A 24,400-nucleotide genomic window follows, 5' to 3' on the forward strand; every position below is an offset into this window, starting at 1 on the left:
GACCCGAAGAGCCAAGGGGAGAATGGGGAAATGCAGGAGCAGCTAGGGAGGAGGAGACGCCCACGGGCTGTGCTCAGCACAATCATGGACATGGGGGACAAGCACCACAGGCCCCCAGGGCAGCCCCATGCAGGCAGACACAGGGTATGCTCCTCATCAGCACCAAAGCCATCCCAACAGCCCCATCACTGCTGGGGATCATCCATGGAGATGGTGGGGATGCGGCCACACCCCAAGCCCAGGTGCAGCACATGATTCAGTCATTCCTCCCAGACCCACCCTCACCCCAGGCCCCTGTGACAGTAGCCCTTGGACTCTCAGTCAGATGCCCCAAATGAGTAGATCTGATGTCCCCCTGCCTGGGGCTCCCTGTTGTCAATGATAATGAATCCCTTGGGCACAGGAGAAGGCTCCAGGCACTGGCAGGGTGCCCATGGGTAGCAGTCACTCCTGTGTACAAGAGGCCAAGGTCCCCACACTCATCCCTCAGGTGCCCAGGTCTGGCTGAAAGGGCATTTATCAGGCCCCAGAGGCTCTGCCCTCCCCATCCCTGCACCAGGGCCAGCGGAGAAGGGCCTGACTGGGCAGCTCTTAGCTCGAGTTGGCTCTGTTTTGTAGAACAGTCATTAGCAGAGCCAAATTTCCCATTCCCAGCCAGAATACGGCCATGCTTGGGGAAGCTTTATATTCACAGAGACAAACAACTCACATTTGCTTTTTAACTGTTGGAATTGCACCCACTGGGACAGAGCGAACAGGGAGCCTTTTGTCCCCCTTGCCTTGTGACTGAGAGCTTTGTGCAGAGCAATGCGTTGCAAACATAATTCTCCCCGGCCTCAGCTGGGCTCTGGTAGACACTTGGTCTGTCTGTCCATCACCAGATCAGCCAGAGTCCTCATGTGTCTCCAGCAAGAATGCAAAATGTCTTCCCCAGCTTCCCTGGCAGCCTGTGGAGCTGCTCCACACTGAAAGATCAGAAACACTTAAATGGACCCAAAACACAGCTGGTGATGGGGGCTCTTCATCTCCCAGGCACCTGGGGTGGGCAACCAGAGTGGCAGGCAGCTACAGGCAGCAGAGCTGCTCTCTGGGGCTACAGCTCGCCTGGATGCAAGGAAGAGCAGCTCCAAGCATGGAAAATCCCAGCATGGCACAGGCACAAAGTGCAGCTCATTGTGAGCCTCAGAGAAGGTGCCCCAGCCGCTCCCCAGAGAGGGCATCTCTGGAAACCTCCAGCCCACTGCCAAGCTCCTGAATATCAGAGCTGGCACTCACTAAGCTGTGAGCATCAGCAGTCCTCAGAGCTCTCACTCTGGAGAGGGACAAGGGACTGCTCTCCCAGCGTGGGACACGTCCTTGAGGCACCAGCTGAACCCCCACCTCAGCCCAGCAGGGATGAGCATCCTTCACTCCAGAAGAGGGAGATCCTGGAACAGCTGCTCCCCTCCAAACATTCACCTTCAGGAAGGGGCTCAGCATTGCAAGCACATCCTGGGCTCTCTGCAAAGCCTGGGGGATGTGCACCATGAGGGTCCAGCTGACAGCAGGGCCGGACCCCAGGGTAGGTCATCAGCCCTTGCACCAGAGGGTCCCTCAATAGCCCCGTCGAGAGAAGAGACTGGGCAGGACGCAGAGCACCTCGGGGGGCAAACCCAGCTTAACGAGTTCCAGGCTCGTTAGTAGATCTATTGTTACCACATCCCGCGGGAGGAGGGAGATAACACAGGCTATTTTTGCTTCCATCTGGGGAATCGTTTTGCTCCAACATATACTGCCACGATGCTAATTTTTAAGGCTGATGATTAATTGATGTCAGGCTCATTATGGGGCCAACGGATCTCTCTTCCCTGGGAGCGCCAAGGACAGAGGGAGACGTGTTTTGACAGATGTCGTTGGAGCTGCGTGTGAGTGACGTCCTAACAACAGAGGAGAATAGGAGCCATTACCATGGAAAGCCCTGGAAATGGGAAGGGAAGTGCCTGCACGCGACCCCAGCACCCCTCCTCGAACAGCCCCTAATCAGCCCTTCACGCTCTGCCCCGTGGTTACCAGGGCTTTGCTCCGGAGATAAACGGTCTTTGTGCACACCCAGGGAGAATTGAATCTCCTGCCTGCGGCGAGGAGGGCTTGGCCTTTCTTCTCCCCCTCCCCAGCCTCTCAGGAGGGCCAGGTGCCAAATTCACTCTGGCACCAGAAGCAGCAGCCTGCAGGGAGCCGGAAACAAGTCTGCTACACATACGATCCCCAGGATCCCGCAAGGCTCGGGCTCTCCCTGCACCTGCACTGCCGGCAGCGGGGTGGGTGAGCACTGCTGGGGTGCCCAGGGCTGTACCAGGCACTGGGCAAGGCTCACCCTGAAAACCGTGGCAGCATCTGCAATAGCAGCCCAGGCAGGGCTGCAGACCAACATGCATATCACAGATTTCGGGGTCCCTTCAGTCTGCAGCATCAGCTGCCCAGGTGATGTTCACCCCAAAGCAAACCCCCCCATATCCTCCCAAAGATGGAGCTGTGCATGGTGAGTGGCAGAAGGATTGGGTGCCATGGCTCTTACAGCAAGACAATGACCTCCTGCACTCCCCAGGTCTCCTATGCCCCCTGCCCAGAAGCAGGATGAGGCATCCTGCTAACTGAGTGGAGAGCATGGGGTGATCCTGATCAGTGCAGATGATCTCCCCTGCCCGATGTGCCAGCTCCCCAGGGCCACCCTCACTGCAGTCAGGGGGTACAGAGCATCATGCCCTGCCACAGCCCTCAGCTTGCTCCCCTCCCCACCAACATTGCCATTACCTCTGCTGGCCTTGTTACCTGCTCCTCCAAACTTCCCTGGGAAAGGTACCTACCCCACTGGGGCCAGGAGCAGCACCAGCCCCACATCTCTCCCCATCCTGGGGCTCCACACCCAGCACCCAGGACTGCATCCTGCTGCCCCACAACAGTGCCTCACATCCCCGTGCCAGGGACATGCTGGGTGTGTGCTGGGGAGCTCAGCAGCAGCAGTCTCCCGCATCCATACTCAGCCAAATTCGACACCAGCTCCAAAGGCTGCACAGCCAATCTGCCAGCAGTGTTATTACAAACTTGTGTTAATTGCTGCACAGTGCCTCGAGCATCCTTCACAGGGGGAGGGATGCAGATAAACTGTCTATTCTTAGCACTGATGGTTCCCCACTCCTGGTGCCGGCCCACACCATCCTCCAACTGCTTCCAGACCTGCTCCCTCTCTCAAAGCGCACTCGGAGAGTCCCCACCACCAGGGAAAGGTTTTCTTGAGCAGCAGTTGTGCTTTTCCCACTAAAGATGATTTGCAGAGAAGGAAGGTCCTGTCTCCTTCAGGAAATTTATTTGTGCCACAGGAGGGAAGGGCATGCTTGGGACCAGAAAGCTTTGTGGGAGTCACCACTTGGTCCTTACCCAGGGGCTAGGGGCTGGCACGGAGGAAGTGTGCTTTACCTCCACCACCTGTGTTAGTGAGTGAAGGGATGCTGACACACCCTACTATTCTATGCAAAGAGCTGCTGTTCCACCTACTACTCCAAATTTTACTGGGGGCCTGGCAGTACGTGGGATGGACAGGGTGGAAAATGCTCCCAGTCAGTGACCAGTGCCAATCAGAGGGACTTCAGTGTAGCCTCTGGACTTTCCCCTGTTCAGCTCCTGTGGCTGCCCTCACAATGCACCTGCCAACACCAGGGGCTGAGTGACATGTGATGACAGCAGCCATGAGCCTCCGGGCACAATGGGAGAGCAGCCATGAGCCTCTGGACCCCACACAAGGACAAGCTCCATCCCCTGCAGGCTGCAGGATCCCTTTAAGCGTGCTGAGACCACAGGGAGTTACAGCCCCAACTTGGACAGCTGGGATTCCCAGCCAAGCTCGAGACAATGCCATTCCCTGAGCTGTCAAAGCGCCAGCACACACCGTCCCACAGGCAGCACCTCCTGGGAGTGCCATGCTTCAAGGATGCTGCAGAGGGGTCCCTGGCAGCACTGCAGCTGGGATTTATCTTCTCTAAGAATATCTCAGCTCCATGCAATGGCTGCCTGCACAGCACAAGCCCTCTTCGCTGTGGGAAGCAGCTCTGCAATGTGCTTTGAGCTCTTCTCCCCAAATTTGCTCTGGGGGCCTGTCCAAGCACTGACGATGCACAGCCCAGAGCCACAACTGCTGCAAGAGAACCGAGCCAACACTACAGCTTGGGGGGAAAGCATCAGCCAAAAGTCACTCAAACAAGGAAGCAATTTGTCTTATTCTGGCTACATTCCCTTGAAAAAGCAGCACAGAGCAGGGAAATCAGGATCACGTGCGGCGCGCTGACCGAGCACCCACCGCAGCAGCAATGGGGAGTGTTCACACCAGGAGCCTGACAGATAGAACAGAATAGGGGAAAAAGGATGGAAAAAGAAATGCCATGTGACCCCTCGCTCGATCCAAGGCAGACACCACATCCAACAGTTCAGAATATGAAATACGCACAATGAGCTCCAGTGAGTAATTAATCCCTTCAGGAACACTGTAAGTGATTGCAGACAGCTTACCAAGAAAAAAAAAATTGGAAAGTCATTGAAAAAATTACCACAAAGTGTTTCTTTTTCTTTCCCAGCCTGAAATACAATGAGATCTGCAAGGAGCCCTCTCTGCTCTGCACAGTGTGACAGCAGTGGATTTCCAGCAACCAGCTGGTTTTCCAACAACACTCAATCTACCTGCCAAGGTGAAAGTTGTGAGAAACCAGCCCAGCCTGACACAGGCAGCAAGAGTGGCTGGTCCCAGTGCTGGGCCCTGGCCTTGGTGTCAGTGGGACACAGTGGAGGGACATTTCTGGAGGGACAAGGCATGGCACAAAAAGATGTCCATGATATCTCACAACTTCATCGGTGATTCAAACTTTCGCAGGTCAGAGCTTGGCTTATGGAGCAGGACAAGCTCTCCTGGTGATGGGATTTGGGCTCCCTGGTGATGCTTAGCTCAGTGAGCCAACCTCCCCTCCTATCTCCACCTCTCCCCTCCATCCTTGTGCTCCCTCTTGCCTTCTTCCACCTTCTCCAGCACTAACCATCCAGTTCAGCTGGAAGGCTCCCATTTGGACCAAATTCTGACCCGTTGCACCCAACGTCCTGCATCTGCTCAGTGCCCTGCACCACCAGGCAAGGAACCACACCTGTCCACATTCTGCCCTGTGTAAAGTGACCATGTGTGGGTGATCAACCCTGCAATCCCCATGAACAGACAGACAAGCATCCAGAGGCATCTGCAGGGGGGTCTGTCTCGCCCACTCCTCCAGCCTCAGTCCCCCACCTCCAGGGAGCACCGACCCCCAGCACAGCCAGGGGGAATTACAGAGCACAGCAGCTGCCTTTTACTTCCATAATTTCATGGTATTTTTCAACCAACTACTACTACTTCTACTTGTAAAACAGGAGTTTATTAAAAAGAGTATTAGGAAAGGTATTTTCTCCTGTCGATAAAGTGACTTAAAATTAGTTGGAACTTTCAAATTAAAAACATAACCTAAACTTTCACTTCCACTTGCAATCACTCTGATTTGGAAAACAGAGTTTTTTCCTCATATCCTCTCCTGGGTTTTCTCCCCTCTCTCCTGTTCTCTCCTCACCATGTTTTTGTTTAAAAATTCATCAGGTCAGGGAAAAATGCCTGGGCAGGAAAAGAGGGTGGGGAAAAAAAAAAGCAGAAGAAACTGTAGCTTTTGCAAACCCATCTCAGCACAGGGGAGAAGAAGAGCTTCCAGACTCACCTCCCTGCTCTTGGAAAACAAGAGGCACTTGGAAGGACAAGGGAATATTGAATATTAACCAACCTCCTGCACACTCCGGCAGCAGACGTGGCCTTGCTGACCCTCCTCAGAGTTCTGTGATCTCCATGGCCTAACAGCTCCTCTAGCATGGCAACCAGGGGAAAAAGGGATGGATAAGGCAGGAAGAGAACCCTGGGTGTTGGTGTGGGATGCAGCCTGCACTGACCATATACCCCACTGCTGCTCCCTGCTCCTTACAAGGGCTCTCACTCCACAAAGACAAGTGCCAGCTGATGTCTGGCCATGGCACAGCTCCGAGCTGGACACTGGCTGATGTGAGGCACACCCCACAGGGGATGCTGATTTGGGGAAGGACTAAGATGGTGTTTGCACAGCAGCAAGGGTGCTCCCCTAGCCAGTGGTGCAGGGACACGGAATCACCACAGAACAGTTCAGGCTGGAAGGGACCTTAAAGTCCATCTCGACCTAACACCTCCTACCCAACCAGGCTGCTCCAAGCCCCATCCACCCTGACCCTGAACACTTCTAGGGATGGCACAGCCACAGCTTCTCTGGGCAACCTGTGCAAGGGCCTGACCACACTCATACTAATGAATTTCTTCCTAATATCCCTTCCTGCATCCCTGCAGTCACTCTCACCCTAGGCAGATCCCTCTTTGCTGTTCCAGAGCTTCCCTCTTACAACATGATTTTTGAGGACAGCTGCTGCACTCTCCACACAGGATGTGTGCAGCATCGGCTTACGAGTGAGCACACTCTGCCAGAGGATGAAAAGCTATATGGAAATGGAAGATCATTACCATGATCTCTGTGGAAACATCCCATCAGAGCAAGTTTTTTGTCCTCCTCCTTCTCTCTCCCCATGTGCACAAATTCTGGCACCCCATGCAGCACTTGGCATTGCCTCAGCACTGTGGGCCCAAAATGCAGGCGTCTGATTTCTAAAGCCATTGTCTGGGATGTGCTATTGAGCTGCAAAACATGGAAGGTTTGGGATGGAAAACAGGCATCTCCTGAAACACAAAAAGAAGCTGGCAACCCAGATTTTATTTGACTTTGAAGTTACAGAGAATGTCAACCAAACACAATTTGCTTTATTCCCACAAAGGGAATGAGAATCTAAGCCACAAAATAAACCCGCACCTCTGCCCCTGGAAGGCAGCAATGGACAAATGGAGAGCAGAGCAAAGAGAGCTCTACTGGTCACTGCTGCAGCACAGAGCAGCTGGGCTTGGAAACACATTACCCTGCTCCACCTGGGAATGTGAGGCAGGAAAAGCTGCCTTGTAAATTTACTTTTGATTTGGAGCTCAGGGTTCGTGTGCCATTACATTTAGCCAGTGCTCCTTCCTCAGTTCCAGGCAGGGAGGTTTGCAGGAACCCCCAGAGTTTCACCCATTTTAATTTTAGCACAGTGACTGTATCAGTTACCTGCTGTTCATTTTTGAGAGTGAACAGGGTGGGAAGTGCCCAGGGGTACAAACAGCAGCTGAGCTGAGATCAAATCCTGCCTCCAGGTTACTGAACTTTCCCCACCATAGTTTCTGATGAGTGACCTCTCACTGCAGATTCTGCTTTCAGAGGAGCAGCTTTAAAAGCCCAACCTCCAGGCCCTACTCTGCACAGTCCTGAAAGCATCTCCCAGGCTCCAGGATGAGATTCCCTCACTTATCCCCCATGCTGCTTTATGAGTGGGGCCATTCCCCTCCCCTTGCAGGAATCAGCCACATGTTCTCCATCTGGGAGCAGATGCCCATGAGCCAATAAGCTTAACTTGGAAAACTTCACTGAAAATATCACCAAATTTCTGAGTGCTCTACAGACTGCGGCCAGATGATGGATATTAGTGCTTCAGCAGTCCTGGGACGCTGTTTGGCACAGCACAGCAAAAGCACAGCTAAAAGGGCTCAGGGAAATGGAAATGAGATGGCTGGAGGTGCTGCTGCTGGAGAGTCTGCCCTCCTCCAGATGATCCAGCCTGTAAGGAGGGAGGGTCTCGGTCTGCTGGTGAATCAGCCCCCAAACAGCTGCTGTACTCAGCCTGGAGTGTTGAAGGGACACCAGCTTTGGCCTTACAACAATCCCTGCAACTGCTGGGGTACAGGGCAGAGCCCTGGGGAGAAAGGTGAGGGACCATGCAAGGCAGGGCCCCTCACTGCCCTATCCCAGCCATGCCCATGGCACTGCTGGGACAGAGCTGAGGAGCAAGAGGCCTGGGGTAGGTCCTGGGCACTGCTCCTCCTCACAGGGTCAGGATACAGTCAGCTTTTGATGCATTCAACCACTGACAGTAGGAGACAGGAGGTCCAGACAGTGATAAATCCAGCCTCACACAACCCGGGATGAGACACCAAAATGGAATTTACCAAAGGACCTTAAACTGAAGAGCTGTGAGCTCCAGGCAATGTACAGCCCGAGGCAGAGAAGACTCAGGCCTGCTCAGAGTCAGGCAAATGCTGGTAATTCCCCTTGGCCAGCAATCACACGTTAACCCTGCAGAGCCTATGTACACATTATCTGGGAGAGAAACCACCAGGAGCCAACAGGTACCTCTGCCCCCAGGTCCTCTCTTCACTGTCCACCCTGACATGCAATGCACAGCCTGTACAGGGTGACTCCAATTCCCTGGAAGGTTTTGTTACATTTTTTAATGAATCTGAGGTCTGGGAGAGGCAGGAGTGCAGGGCAGCCACCTTTCACCAAGCCCAGGGGATGGGGCAGCCCCAGAGAAAAGTCCCTGGGCTGTCCCCATTGACTCCCCACAGCTGTTTCCCTCCAGCAGCCCTGCCCTGATCCAGCAGGACAGAAAGCACCATGCCAAACAGAGCCAGACTCAATTTCCTCCCATCCTTTAGTCGGCACAAACCTCAAGCCCTGCACAGTTCAGCTGCAGTGTGAGTCCAGCTCCTCAGGATTCAGCACACGCTCCTCTGGGCTCACGGCAGCAGAAGTTTGCAGGACATCATCTGTCTGTCCTCCCTGCTGAGATGGGAGGAAGCTGAACTTCATTATTTCCCTTGCTTCTGTACTGCCTGTTGGGGGTTTGGAGCCATCTCCTCTTCACTCCCTTGGTGCAGTGAAGGTCTGGAGGCAAGATGGCTGTGAAAGGCCACAGCTGGGTGGCAGGGGTCCTGTGCCAATGGTGGCCTCAGCATGCTTGGGTCCATGTTGGCCCTGCCCTGGCAGGGCTGGACCGTCCCATTTTCCAGCCAGAATCTGTCAAATGCCTTTCCTCCTGCTTTTAAGATGAAGGGAACTTTGTTGTCTCCCCTCCCACAAAGCAGTGCTCCCACCTTGGAGCCTGCCAAAACAACCCTGCCTTACCTGATTTCACCACTGCCAGGTTAGCCCATGACTTTGTACCCACCCTGGCAATGCTGCCTCAGGCCTCTGAACCACCAAAGCTGGGAGAAACCTCGGGATGTGGGAGCAAGCATCCACGAGGCTGAACACGTGTCCCCTGCGGCACCACACCGGGAAACAGCCGGGGAGGGACGTGCTGGCCCCATCGAATGGCCCACAGCACATTTCCTGCCAGCCCCAGCTCACCTCGGGGAGCTCCAGCATCGCAGGGATCAATGTGAATTAGCCGCTATCTGCTCTTCCACTTGTTTGCATCAGCTTGGAAATTTAACACCAGGCCAGAGATAAAGTGAACTGGAAATACCCCGGCAGGCCTAACACTTCCAGCCTGAGGGGTTCATTCAGCTGATGGGTTTCATCATCACAGGTTCCAGCCCGAAGAGCAGGTTCCTGCACTCCCCATGCACATCCCTCCCTGCCAGTGCCTGCATCTCACATGCTGGGCTATGAAAGGGCTGCTCTCTGTGAGGTGGGTTTTACAGAGCCCAAACTGCTCCTCACCACAATGCCTGCAAAAGCTGATGATGCCCTGACAAGAAAACCCTGCCATTATTAACCAGCTGAATCTCCAGGCCAGAAAAAACACCAGGGTAAACCCCTTTTAGTATCAAACCAGGCTGGCACAGGACCAAGACAAGCCCCAAGCTGACATGTGGGAAGCTGAGACGATGACGCTGCGCATGGGCGGCGGACGTGTGATTTTGAGAAGTGTCTCCTCAGTGAGTTATTCTCAGTGCACAGCAGTGCTGAAACTCACACACTATAAATAGCCAGCAACAGAGTTGTACCTGCGCCGCAGCTCAGAACGTGCCTCAAGCCAGCTCGTGGAATTGGGAGTGCCAGGCTGGGGCAGTGCCAGTGCCAGGGACGCTTGAGGCCCATGACAAAGCAGAGGTGTGAGCTTCAGGCAGTCTGGGCTCCCAACAGAACCAGTAAGGGCTAGGTTTGGCCATGACTGGGTGCTCTTGAAAAAGCTTATCTGGTTGTAGGGTCTCACTGCCAGCTTTGTCACTCTTGATGACACAACCTTGCATAAGATGAAGAGAGGTGGGATATGCAGCTTCTCCAGACACCAAGCATGCAGGCTGGGAGCCAGCAGGGCTGGTATGAGAAAGGAAGGTGGTTCTACATTTCTCCAATGCTAAAGGTATGGTACTACCCATCTGCCATGCTGCAGTTAGGGGGAACAGTTTTATATTGAATGGAGACTAGAGATGGACTAGAGATTAGGAGGCCCTGTGAGGGTGGTGAGGCCCTGCCACAGGTTGCCCAGAGAAGCTGTGGCTGCCCCATCCTTGGAAATGTTCAAGGTCACGTTCGATGGGACTTAGAGCAACCGTGGGCTAGTAGAAGGTGTCCTGGCCCGTGGCAGTGATTGGAACAAGATGATCTCTAATGGTTTAACCCAGACCATCCTATGGTTCTATCATTTCCCCTCCAGCTCACACAGCACAGGCTGCAGCACCCACAGCACAGCTCTGCCCGTTTTTCTGGGTTACATGAAAACAACCAGAACCTCCAGCAGCTTCAACAAGGATCTCATGCCATCCTTCCAGCTCACCAAGCAAGAGAGGTTGTGATCCCAGAGCCGAAGCCAGCCGAGCGGTGGGTGAGCCAACGAGCTGGCACAGCGCCCGGCGCTCCCGCTGCGTCACCTGTGGCTGCGAGTCAGGCTCCCAACCTGCCGGGGAACCGCGGCTTCGAGAGTGCAGCTCAAACCCTCAATTTCAGTTCCCCATTGAAAGGCGCCTCCTGGGTCCCTCCTAGCCAGCTCACCATCCCCTCCCTACCCACTGGGCAGGATCCAGCCTGAGGGGAAGGCAGAGCAGCCCTACCTTTACATCTTCAGACACTAATTTCTGGATTTGCCATAAAATCTTTCTGTAATTTCACAGGGCGATGCTTGAGGCCAGACCCTCACAGGTACAGAGGAGGACTGCAAAGTGCCCACCTCTGGATGAGCAGGACCGCTAAGAAGAGAGACAAGGCTGACACAACACCAGAGCAATGTGGAGTGATTAAGAATCACTGATACCTATGCCAGGTGGAAAATCCTGTGCTCCCAATGCGCTGGCATGCTCACATGTTCACAGAGGTGGAGGCACATGTCCAGCTGCAGGACACATCTGCATTTCACTGGGCAGCACGGGAGCACATGTGTGCCCAAGGTCTGCTCAGGTCCCCCCTCCAGGGAGCTCACATGCCATGCTGTGCCAGGGCCACAAGGCTCTGGAGCCACCTCCCCTGATCCATGGCTACTCCCAGGAGTGAGGAAAATGTCCTGACCAAACGTGCTGAGCTTCTGCTCAGCTTCCCTATGTGGATTCCAGCAGGTCCTTCAGTGGGAGATGAATCTCAGTCCTCCTCCTGAAGTAATAAAAAATACATTATGCCCTCAATTGAACAAGACAAATACCAGCACAAGGAATGAGAGAAATGCTGGCACGAAACAAAATGTGGAAGAACTGGATTAGAGGAAGGACCAGCAAATCAGTGGGCACTGGGCACCTCAGTGTCACACCCACCCTGACACAAGCACATCTCCATTTGCACAGCTTCTAATCTCAGCTCTGCAATGCAGCATCCCCTGACTTCCCAGCTTCACGGCTGCAGCATCCCTGCCTTCCCAGCTCCCCTCCTGCTCAGCTCCATGCTCCGAGCTGCAATGCAGCAGCCTGGGCAAGCCCTACTCTCCCTTTTGCCCCTCCACCCCACCACGAGGCAACACTGAGCCTCCCAGCCGAGCTGTGAGCCTCACACATCCTCTACCCTCCCAAGCTCACTGCTTTCCAGCCAGAGAACTGGCAACCCCTTCCCTGGCTCCCCCGGGAGAGCTGCTTCGTGTGTCTGGAGGAGGACGTGACTTTGCAGGGTGGGGGATATGGCAGAACGGCACCATTATCTGATCCCCTGTGTCCCCACAGCTCTGCAGGAGACACAGCCAAGGTGTGAAGCCTGGAGAGGACAAGGACTCAGAGGGATGCAGCCATCCCCACTCCACCCAGGGAGCTGATCCAGGCTCAGCAGCTTCACCATTGCCACCAGTACCAGGAACACTGCACACACAGAGCCCAGGACATCACATCACTGTCACTGGTATCAGGAATACCACACACATGGCCATGGGACACCGCTGTCACAGGTACCAGGAACATCACACACCCAGAGCTCACTGCACAGCTGTCACTGAAACAGCCCAGGACACCACTGTCACTGGTACCAGGAACACCACACACACAGAGCCCAGGACACTGCCCAGGTCACCAGTACTAGAAACACCACACATGCACATTGTGTGCAGGACAGTGACTGTGCATGCAGGGCACCAAAAGCCACAAGCACAGTGCCACAAAAGACACTCTGGACCAGACAAGTGACTGATTCAGGGGATGTGCCAGTGGGTCCACCTGACAGCACACAGCCAGGCAGTCTTGATCCCGAGACTGCAGCCCTACAGCAAACCGCCCTGTCACACCCACAGCTGAGCCAGGGAAGCCAGGAGGCACATGCTGGCCATGGCAAACAGGCTGGCACTGGCATCACTCACAGCTTACACACCCCAGAGGGTGCAGGCTCTGATTCTGTGCTGAGCTGGAACAAATCCTCCCCTACGCAATGGGCACAAGCATAAGCCAAGGGCTGTACTCAGATGCTCAAGTGAGAGTGGGTAGGGGGTCTGCAGGTAGAAGGGACCAGGGACATTGTTTTCTGCCACCATGGGAAGCTGCACAGGAAGACAAAGAGCTGGGAAGCTAAATGGACATTGATGGTGGGGGGACTTGTGACAAGGGAGTGCTGTGGGCACAGAGATACATGCCACAGCATGAGCAGCCAAATACACAAAACTGGGAACAGGGGCATGTGGAAGACGGTCTCCAGAAGGACCCAAAACTGCCCATGATTCTCCAAGTACCACCCACAAGGAAGCAAGCTGCTCAAGAGGCACCAGGACCAGGCAGGAGCCATGGGTCCATCCCAGCAGCACTCAGCAGTCACACCCATGGGATTGTAAAGCCTTGAGGAGGCATCACCCAGGTCCCACTGGGGTCACATCCCATCAGCAGATCCCAAATAGCACTTCCAAAATTTCCACAATTTTCTATTCATTTGCTTTTTTTCTTTTTAGACATGTTGGATTTGGGGGAGAGATATAGGCAGTCACTGCGAAAGCCCCATTTGATCAGGGATTTTCAGGCTCTTTGGGGAGAACTTTATTTCAGTAGTGCATCCACAAATATGTTTGTTTTCAAGTGTTTGCTCTGCTACCTTTCCACAGGAAATTTTGAAAGACAAATCTGGATTTATTTTTTTCTCAGCCCTTTTTCCACACTGCCATAATCACTGGGAACAGAGCACATCCCAAACAGCTTCAGCAGAAGCTCTGGGGCGGCCCTTGGATCCCATTTCCAGATCTTCTTCCCAGTCACTGCAGCCATCTCAGCTGGAGAAAGCAGACATTACTACTTGCAGTGAGCTCCTGAGAGCAGGCTGGAAGTACAACTGTGTACCACTCCCCTTTTTCCTCACTATTACCCCAAAGGCAGGAGTCCAGCTCTGTGGGCAAAGGGAAATAAATCCCCATCCCAATGACCTCGTCACACAGATGCTGTCACACGGACCTTAAGAGAGGAATATCATTAGTGGTATCAGGACAGCCACAGCACTTTACGAGGCAATAACCCGCTCTCATCACTGTGAAGAGCTACTTGGTCTCTGACCTCCTCATGGTCTCCTGCCAGGGAGCCTGGCTACTGCTGCCCAGTGCTGCCACAGGCACATTAGTGCTTAATTAAACCAGTAGGAACAATGTGGGGCAGAGGGAGGAATGCCATGGGGCAGAAGTGCTTCTTTGATCCCATCCCATGTGTTTCCCAGCAAGGATGGCAATCAAATAGGAGTAACTTGGCTCCCATCTCCACCAGGGTCAGGAATGTCCTTGCATGGATGCCAGTCCTCTCTGCACTGTGGTTCACTTTTTAAGCCAGAGTCAGATGCAACACGCAGCTCCCGCCTGTCATGGAGCCCATCTGCCCATTCCAGCCCTTGGCTCTCCTCCCCACCACTGAGGGGCTGCTGGCACCCAGTGCCCACCCAGCACCAGCCTGAGCACAGCGGGCTCTGTCCTGCCTGCGTGTTGGCACCACAAGGCTACCAACTCCCCACAGCTATGTACTGCCCAGCAAGCACATCCCTGCTGGGGAAGGGCAGCACGGCCCACTCGAGGGCTGCAGGACTCAGATGGGTTATAGCTGCAACTGAAGAGTTTGGCAGGGCTGCAGACTCCTGCAGAGAGCATTTCAGGGAATACCATCTCCACTGGGACCTCATGTGTGTCCACCTGGGTTCTGACCCACGCAACACTGACCACTTATTTGTTGATGCGAATTAGCAGCCACTTAAGAGGCACCACATCCAGCAAGAGATGGACAAGGAAATGGCTGCAGAAAGCAGCTGCAGCATCTCGGAGGTGCCCTGGGGAGCTCTAGGTAAGTGCAACCATCACACCGGGCACCACAGGCACAGCCTGCACAAAAAAGCCCCTGCACCTGATCAGCCCTGTCCATCACACGTGGACACGAGCAGGGTGAGCTCTGCACAGCCAGCTCTTCCACCACGCTGGCCATGTGCCCTCCGTCCCCTTCATCCTGTGGTTGGGCACTGGCGTAATTAGAAGCCCCAGCTGCCAGGCAGTTTTGATGAGAAGCCTCAGCCTTTGGTTGATGCAAAACGTATAATTTGGATGATGGAAATAGCCTCCACAAAGCACATGTGGTTGCTGCGTGCCCGTGACCTCTCCTGGCTTGCGCAGGCTGCTCTTTAAACGTGGTTCAGCTACAAAGGCTTCAGTGGCATCAAACGGATGAGGCAGCAGCAGTGACCGAATGAGAGGTAACATTTGGCCATGACTGAATAAACTATTTTTGACCAAGAGGCTTGGGAATGCTTCTGGCAGGAGAAGCGTGAGGTAGAGATGAGAATTCAGGTGTGGAGACTGAACACACAAGGTCTCTGGAAGCCACTGTGGCTGGCAGCGCCAGGAGCTCAGAAGTTGCACGGGCTTCACAACACAGGTCAGCAGTTCAAGGACAACCATATCTGCAGAGGCTGGAAGTCCCCGCAATTTCCTCTCTCTTCCCAGCACAAACCAAGCTTGTGGCTCTTTCCATGCCACTCTGGATAGGGTGTCCTTCAGCAGACATTGCCAAACAGCTCAGGCTGATGTTCTGTTTGCCAAAGGGACTGATGAAAACAGCAAAGACTTTCCTTCCCTCCCTCCTGAGCATCTCCTGTAGCAACCAGGAGAAAGCCCCTCTCCTGGTGCTCCTCACCAACCCTAGCAGGGTGTGAAGCCCACTCTCCTGAATCCAGCTCTCCTGGGATCCCATTCCTTCTGGGTCCATCTCCACCACAGGAACCACCTTTTCCTGGGGAAGCCAGGTTATGGAAGGTACCATCACCATTGGGGAAGACTTCATCTGCCTGGATCGCAAGCAAAGGGGTCTGGAGGCTCAGCGTGTGTCTACACAACCTCGAGTTGTGGTTGTGCCAGCACCACTGTCACACAGCTCCCTCCTCTCATCATCCCAGGCTCCTGGTGGCATCCCCACCACACAGGCTGTCATGGATGTGCCAGGTCATGGCTGGCTTGGCGAAGTAGGTGTGATTCAACATCACAACTCCCACGAATGTGGGAAGTACAACCCCATGGAAGGGGAGTTTCAGCAGGGTGAAGCTCCCGTTCTGTCCACCCCAGACACTCTCCCCATCCAACTCTGGACACAGCCCTTGATCCCCCCTGCAGGAAGCCTGCCAGTCCATATGTCTTGGAAAATTATTGGCAATACACAGAGGACAGATCTGGCAGAGTTTGGGCCTCACGGACCAGCTGACCAAGTTTCAGATGCTAAGTGCAGTCCAAAAGGATGTTCAACACCTCCCAAGGTCAAAGTCAGCCCTGACTGACGCAGGTGGAAGTTTGGCAACACCGCAGAAACCAAATCAGTTGCTGGGGGCACTTCTACAACCATGATCTTCCTCAGAGTGTGCACAAGATCCTTCTTGGATCTCTGGTACTCCAGAGTACCAGCAACTGGGAGTCACTCCCACGTGGGCCAGTCCCGCAAGGATTTCTCTTGGAGATGCTGAGGAAACCCCCACCTAAGAGCAGAGCATCACAGGGGGACACTGAGATTCCCTCAGGCATCCCAACATCAGTGAGTGGCAGTCTGTTAGTCCCGTAAGTGACAAATCCTCCTGCAATCCTGCCCTGCTCCCGTGGCATCTGGTGCTACCACAGCATTAGGCCTGAGGATGGATGTCTGTACACCCAGCTGTGGGACCACCGGGGCAGCCTGAGCCCCCTCAGCCGGGCTGACCTCCTGCACCCCCCTGCTCATCCCCACAGTCTGCCTGCCCAGGCCTCGAGCTCACTCTGTGGCTTCCATTTGTGAGCCCTGGGATGCCCCAGCATCAGGGCAGACCCTGCCAAGGAGGGCACTGCTGCTGTCCCCCGCGGCTGGGGGCCAAGGGCAATGCTCTGGGAGGCTCCATGCCTCTGTGCCAGCACACACTGGTGCACAGTGGCTGTGCCAGAGCCCTGCTGGAGCTGGGGCTGTGACACCCCAAAGGCTCCTGAAGCAGCCAGGGGTATGCAGGGAAGTGGACTCTGCAAGTGTGGCTTTCCAGGTGCCTGGCTCCAGCACCTCCAGCTCGCTCCACTTCTCCAAACCCCCTCCCTCAGATCCCAGCCACAGCAAATCTCTTCCCTTTCTCTTCATCACACAGCAAGGACAAGGCATCTCAAGCCAGCTCAAGCACCAGAGAAGCTCCCGGCCCCCTAAAAAGAGGTCCAGGCAGGGAACTTGAAGGGACTGGACACATCAGTCCTGTCTGTCTGTACTGCTGCTCCCCCACCACCAACAAGCACCAGGGCTTTGCAGCCAGCCAGCATGAGCACCGTGAGCACCATGATGGCTGTGCACGGCTCCCTTGCCACCTTCTCATGCCAGTTTGCCAGACCAAGCACAGCTCTTCAGAGCCACAAGCCCCCACAGTCATTGCCCAGCCAACCCCAGGCACTGCTGGGTGGGATGCAAGGAAGATGGGGTGTCAGTGGGAAACAGAGGGCTGCCAAGGCAGCCACAATTCCTAGAGATCAGCATGCAGCACGAGAGAATGGCAAGGGCTGGGCTCACCTGCACTGAGACCCAGCGCTGGGGGCACTGGGTCCCGAGGTCCAGGGCACAGCCAGCACTGGGCCAGTGCTCGTTGTTCTCATGGAAACCCACTCTGCACACAATGCACACAGCAAGCTCAGGGATCAAACCCACAGGGATAGAAAAGCAGGTTTCAGGCAGCCACAGCCTGAAATCAGCTCATGCAAACCCTGCAGCAGCATCCTTGGAGACCCTCCTCTGCCAGAGACCCAGACCTCAGTGGAGCTCTGGGTCTGCCCAAAATGGAGCAGCAGCATGAACCCCTCACACAGCACCTCCACCAGCAGCTTCCCAAGGTCACCCCCAGGGCGAGCCACGCTGATGGTGGGGAGCAGCTGTGGCACCCGGCTGTGCAGCCTCCATGGTGTTTGGGGGTGTTGAGACAAGGGATGGCCGACAAGACACGTGGGGGAGGACAGGCTCCACCACCACCTGCCACTGCTCCCTGTGAGGAGGAACTGCCTTTCCTCCAAGGCAAGAGGCAGCTGACAGTACCTTCCCTCAAGCATGCCTTGGAGATGCACTGAGGGCTGGAGCCCCTCTGCTCTCAAGACAGGCTGGGAGACCTGGGGATGTTCAGCCTGGAGAAAGCTCTGGGGAGACCTTAAAGCCTCTTTCAGTGCCCAAAGAGGCTCCAGGAGAGCTGGAGTGGGACTTTAGGACAAGGGGGAATGGCTTTCCACTGACAGAGGGCAGGGGTAAATGGGATATTGGGAAGAAATTCTCCCTGTGAGGGTGGGAAGGCTCTGGCACAGGGTCCCCAGAAAAGCTGTGGCTGCCCCATCCCTGGCAGTGGCCAGGGCCAGGCTGGACAGGGCTAGGAACAACCAGGGCTAGTGGAGGGTGTCCTTGCCCATGGCAGGGAGTGGAACAGGATGTCTCTTCCAACCCAAACCATTCTGTGATTCTAAGTGACTGGGGACACCGAGGCTGATGACTCCTTTCCCCTCAGTCACCCTTCACTTCAAGACCCTGAGGTCGCCCTCAGTGGGTCCTCACGGAGTGTCAGGAGCCCAGCTGCCTCCAGCTGCCACCTCTGGCCATTCCCATCTCGACGTCGAGCCCGCGGTCGCGCCGGCCGCACTCACCCAGCATCTGGCTGAAGAGCAGCTGCTCCAGGTCGCCCAGCACCGTCACCACCAGCTCGGGATCCACCTTCAGGTACGGCTTCTCCTCAGTGCCCGCCGCCACCGCCGGCCCCTTGCCGCCCAGCAACTCGTCGTCGCACTTGCCGCCGCCGCCCGCCTCGGGGGCCTTGCTGAGGGGCTTCACCTCGGCGTAGGGCCCGCGGGGGATGCGGCTCGGCTTCCCGGCGGGCGGCGGCTTGGCCGGGCCGGCGGGGCGCGGCGACAGCAGCGAGTGCTCCGAGCGGGACAGGCTCCGCGACATGGCGGGCGCGTCCCGCCCGCGGGGGCCGCCGCGCCCGCCGCCCCCCGCCGCCGCCGCCCCCGGCGCTGCCGCCTTGGCCATGTCGTCGCTCCAGCGAGGCTCATAGAGCTGCCGCTTCTTCTCGGCGTCGGTGAGGAAGGCGAGGTTGGTGAGCGACTTCTGCTTGCGCAGGTTGGAGCCGGCCGGCAGCCGCCCCTCCGCGCTGCTCGCCTTGAAGACGCGCAGCTCCGCGCCCCGCGGCCCCGCGGGCGCCGCCGCCGCCGCCTTCGCCCGCTTCGGCATCACGGTGCTGCCGTCGGGGCCCCGCCGAAAGCCGCGCTCCTCCTCGCCCAGCTCCACGTCGGGAAGGCTCTTGAGGTTGCTCCCCAGCATCCCCGCGCTGCAACCATTTAACCCGCCAGGCGCTGCTGCTGTTGCTGCGGCACCGAGGACACACCGGGCGAGACAGAGGGAGAGGCGCCGTCAGCGCCCGTCCCACCGGCCGGGGCGGAGCGGGGAGGGGATAGCGCGGGCGGGGAGCTGGGGTGGGGGGGAGAGGGGGGCGAGCGCACAGCCCCACCTCGCCGCTCCGCCGCCGGCAGGACACTGCGAACCAGCGGAATGTCAGGGGCGAACAAAAAGGGCCCGCCCTCCTCTGGCGCGGGCAGGGGGCGGGGCGCGGGGCGCGCGCCCGCGGGGGGGCAGGGAGGGGAGGGGGCGCGCGCGGCGGGGCGGGGCCGGGCGGGGGCGCGCGCGGCGGGCTCGGGGCGGAGGGAGCGAGCGGGACCCCGGGAGCGCGCTCGGGGCGGCGTGAGGGGCGAGCGCGGGCACCGGCCATGGCCCCCGCCACCACGGCCCCTCGCAGGCAGGGACGTGCTGGGGGCTGGGCGGGAGGTGGATGATGCCAGCGTGGGGGCCCCACGCCCCAGCACCCTGCGCTGAAGGGACCCCCACACCCCTGTCCCGCCCGCCATGGACCCCACACCCACCTAGACACTGTGCACCCATTCCCAGGGGGGCCAAAACATCCCCGTTTCTCCCCAAATTATGCAGCAAGAGCCCAGGGTGGCCTCAGGAATCCCGTGAGGGACACTGTGGCCCCCAAACCCAGCAGGGCCTCTCCACTGCTCCTAGGAAATTAAAGGCGGGGGGGGGGAGGGCAGGAGGGGAGTGGGATCTGGTTATCATCATTTTTCATTAATTACCCGTCCCTTGGGAGGGGTGAATTAAGTCTATTTGGTGACCTCACGCGGGCTGCCATGGCAACCGCCGGGAAATATTGCATTAGACCCCATCACTGCTGCCGAGATAAGGCCGGGAGCAGCGGGGGTGGTGCGAGCCCCCCAGCCCACCCTCGGGCTGGTGATCCCGGGTTCAGTCTGTGGTAGTGCTGAAGAGTCCCAAAATAACTCCACCCGGATGGGACAGTAAAGGGTGCCCCAAAAAAGGGTGATTTGCACAAAGAGGTGCTGTTGGGGCACGATGGGTGCACAGGCTGCACCCCAAAGCCACTCGGGGTTCGGGGGAGGGCTGTTGACTGGGTGCAGAGCCTGTTTTGGGGGCAGATCTGCGGGTGTTGTGTCGTTTTGGGGCTGCTGAGGTGATTCTTGGGCTCTCCCAACGTTCCTGTTCCCTCTGGCTGGGCCCAGCCGAGCCGTGGGAGGTGCCGCGGGCAGAGGAAGCTGGAGCAGGCACGGAGGGAGGGAAAGGATCCGGCCCCTTCCCCGGGGCCGAACCCGCTCGGCTTTGTCCCAAAAGGTCCCCAAGGAGCAGGGCAGCTGTGCTGAGCGCATGCCAGCCCCGCTCGCTCCCTCCTGCTTCCTCCTGGAATACCCTCCCGCTTCCCGCTGGCTTCAGCACTTTCCAAATCGGGGTTCAGCACTGATTATTCTCTGACTGAGGTGCTGAGACCCCAGGTCAGAGTCGGGCTCTGCCAGGAGCCACCGTGGATCTGACCGACTTCTGTCCCTTCAAATCACCCGGTGAAGCTCCCGGTTCTCTTTTTCCCCTTCTCTGCACATCTCTGGAGCATCCCGCCATCCTCCGCTGCCGCTGCCCTGGCAACCGCCGCCCCAGCATCCTCCCTGGATCCGCCTCCCCAAAATCTCCCTTCAATGGAAGCTCCAGAGGGACTGGGATGGCCTCAGCATTGCAGCAGGGAGCTGGTATTCAGCCCTCGAGAAAGGGGGTGACCCGGTGGTGGGTGTGGGCAGCCGGCGGTCCCTCCACGCCATTCCAATGACCCATTCCTGGAGCTCGCCGGGGAAACTGGGGAGGGAAAGGAGCCAGCAGGGGTGAAGTCCTGGCACCGTCCCCGGAGGGGTCAGTCCCCTGTGCTTCTCACAGTGTAGGGATTTGGCCACGGAGGTCACCTGATGAGATGAGCCTTTCCCAGGGGAGTTGGGGCATGTCCAGTGTGAGGGCTCCCCCATACCCCACTGCCCTCTAGCTCTGGCTCCCATTTCAGCACAGGCCTCTGTCCCCTGGCCCTGTCACAGCAGCCCCCCAGCAGGACACCCCCACTGCTGACCAACCCCTCTGGACTCACTCAGGCCTCTGGGCTTGGGGTCAGGGTCAGATCCCTTCTCAGGACGGGAGCTCTCATCACCCGGGGACATGGCCCTCTCATGTTCCTGGTCCTCCTGCAGCCTGTGGGCAGAGGGGGCAAGGGTGGGTAATCAGGGACAACTGGCTGGGGACCCCCAGGAGATGAGAACCTCCCATGGTCTGGGATGGCTCTGCCATGGTGTGGGAACACTGGTCTCATGGCAAGGCATCCCAGGGCACCCTATTCCCCAATGAGTCCATCCCCTGCCCCACATCAAGCTCCCATGTGTGACTTAGGAGCCCCAGCACCCCAAACCCTGTGGGAACTTTCCTTTTGGCACAGAGCCCCCTGACCCAACCCCACCATTTCCCATGGCCACCCATGCTGGGCCTGCCTGCCTCCCCCTGTCCCCATGCCCCCCACAGCCCCATGTCCCAAGGCACCCCCAGCCCCATGTTCCCCCAACCCCAGGGACTCACCGGTACTGGAAGGGTGCCACAGTGGCAGTGATGGGGTGGCTGTGTGGGGGCCCTGAGGAGAAAGTGATGGCCCCTGACCCAAACACAGGGCCCCTCCCTTGTGAGCCACCATGAGACTCATCCTCTGTCCCTGCTGTGGCTGTTCCCCTGCCCTTCCCAGGGGACCCTCCCAGCCGCCCCCCACCCCTGCCCTGTGCCAGGGGAGCTTTGCACAACTCAGTGAGCTCCCCCACCCTGCCTGCCCCTCTCTTCCCACTGCCCACTGCCTCTGGCCATTTCCCAGGGGACACCAGGGGTCTTGATGGGGCTTTCTGCCCTCCCTGAGTGGGGACACCGGGGCTTCCCTCCCTGCCCTCGGCCAGCTCATGGCCAGCAGCTTTGCCAGTGGCTTTGGGCTTGAGAGTCTTGGGACCGGGGGCTGGCAGCTTCCCTGGCCGAGGGGATGGAGCCCTGTGGAGGACAGGGGACCCCGGGGTGCTCAGGGGGGCTGTGGGGTGCAGTTTGCCATGGGCTATGGCACGGGGCACTGGGATGGCAGACTGGAAGTGGCTGCGGCCAGTGGAGTTGACATTGGCTGTCCCCTTCATCCTGGTGAGGCAGTTGCTGGCAAGGCTGTGGAGGAAGAGGAGGATTTGTTACAGCCCAGCTCAGAGAGGGCACCCACAGCCCCTCAGCTGCACCAGATCTCAGTCTTTGTTCCCACTGGCCATGGGTGCTCAATGTCCCCATCCTGGGAGAAGGCCACTGCACCCCACACCCCAGAGGGAGGGCACACAATGTCCCCTGACAGGGATCCACAGGACCAGGGCCTATGTGATGTCCTCCCCTAGGGAGCCTTGCAGCCCCACCCCTGTGTCCTCAGGTCCCTACAGCAGGTCCCTGCAGCAAGGACATTTGGGCACAGACCCTCACCACTTAGGCCTGCACCACAGGCAGGATGGGGCCCTCTTGGCCACTCAACACTTTTTCCTGGTCCCTAAAACCACCTCCTGATCAACCAAGACCACCCCCCATCTGAGGCCATCTCCTGGCCACCTAAAACCATCTCCTGGTCATCTAACACCAACTCCTTGTCACCTGAAACAATCTCCTGTCACCCAAGAGCACCTCCTGCCTGCTCTTCTAGGCAGGAGGACCAGCTCTGTGACCCCCATCTACTGGTGTCTGAGTCCCACCCCCACACTGGAGTGTCCTCCTCATCCCCAGAGTCCCCTCACATGGTGCCACCTGCCACATCTCTCCATGCTCCTGCTGTCATCTTGCTTGCCCCATGGTGACTTTCATGTCACCCCTCAGACAGTGCCCTGTGTCTCCCCCCTTGCCTTGGTGTTTTTCTCCATGTGATAAGGGTGTGGTCTCATGCCACCCAAAACACCCACAAGCAGGGCCATCCTTGCCACCACCAGTGACAGGAATGTCACAGAACAGTCCCAGTGAGGGGAGAAGCTCATCACTCTTCATGCCCACAGGATTTGCCCAGGCAGGCAGAGCAGAGTTCAGCAAGGAAACCAGCCATGGAACAAAGCTCCATCTCGCCTGCAGCTCTTCAGGAAAAAATCTCAAAACTCAAAGAAAAAGGTTTTCTCCAGAGGAAGAAATAATCTCTAGAAAGATGTGGAGCTGTGGTCCCACAGACACCAGGTGCCAAAAATCTCCCAGGACACACATTCCACAGGTTGCTCCAGCATGGTTTCACTCAGCCTCCTTGAAGAAAAACCTCTGAGCAGGAGAAGCTTTTCGGGGTCCCAGAGCATTCTGTGGGGACCATCAGCTCCAGGCTGGCTACCCATGGTAAGGGTTCCTCTACCTGTGTGGGTGCAGTGAGTGCATTGGAGGGTGTACTGGAGCCCACTGAGGCTGTCCCTGGTGGGCTGGGGAATGCAGCCTTCCAGGTACCCCCTCCCACACCTCCTCTTTCAAACCACCTGGCCAAGACAGCTTCTCCAGAGCTGCAGAGAAGATGGGGGTGCAGGGAGATGGCTCCTTCACCCCAATGGGCACAGCAGCCCAAAACTCAGCCCTGCATCCACTGCATTCCCCAGCAGAGGGTATTACATGAACAGAGTCCAAAAATATCCCAAACTGTTCTGTTTTGCCTCTTCCCCATCCTGAGCTGCCCTGAGCCCTGCTCCCCCCAGGCTTTTGGGGGTCTGCAAGGACCAAACCACGCCCCACATTCTCCCCACCCTGGGATGACCATGTATGTCCCTGCCACAGGCAGCACTGAAATTCCCTTTTTCCAGACCCACATGAGCTGGATCATTTGATCATGGAGCCGTGGGTCACAGGGAGAAGGGCTGATGCAGCAGATGAGATCGGGGAATCACAGCGCCAATTCCAGCGCCAGCTGGGAGCTACAGAGCTCCTTCCAAGGCAATTTTGATTAAGGGGCAGAGGAAACTGACACACACAGCTCTGGGCTTGCTCTCCCTGAAGCCTGTGAAACACTGGCATGTGGCAGAGGATGTGTCCCCGCATCGTGGCTGAGCTGTCTCTGGCCCTGAGCCACAGCAGAGCTGGGGGAGGCAGTGCTGGGACAGGCACAGGGGGCTCTGGAACCTTCAGATCCATCCTCGAGTCACTGTGGGAGGTGGGATGGAGCACGGGGCTCTGCACTCCTGTGGGCACCCAGATCCAGCTCAGGGGGCA

General features: G+C 57.1%; 1 protein-coding gene across 2 annotated transcripts in view; it reads right to left on the reverse strand.

The window, feature by feature from the left end:
- The window catches only part of NAV1 (neuron navigator 1), a 61,597-nt gene extending 39,250 nt beyond the window's left edge, over positions 1-22,347 (reverse strand). The window contains exons 1-3 of one of the 2 annotated variants that reach the window (XM_036398278.2): positions 21,752-22,347; positions 21,273-21,373; positions 18,445-19,161 (exon numbers count right to left, since the gene is read on the reverse strand). In XM_036398278.2, the coding sequence (XP_036254171.1) occupies positions 18,445-19,161; positions 21,273-21,373; positions 21,752-22,338 (1,405 nt within the window). In that variant the 5' untranslated portion in view covers positions 22,339-22,347. The remainder of the gene's footprint in view (positions 1-18,444; positions 19,162-21,272; positions 21,374-21,751) is intronic. The other variant, XM_054517271.1, reaches the window with a different exon arrangement.
- Positions 22,348-24,400: the final 2,053 nt, after the last annotated feature.

Source organism: Molothrus ater, chromosome 25, assembly GCF_012460135.2.
Source record: "Molothrus ater isolate BHLD 08-10-18 breed brown headed cowbird chromosome 25, BPBGC_Mater_1.1, whole genome shotgun sequence".
Classification (NCBI taxonomy): domain Eukaryota; kingdom Metazoa; phylum Chordata; class Aves; order Passeriformes; family Icteridae; genus Molothrus; species Molothrus ater.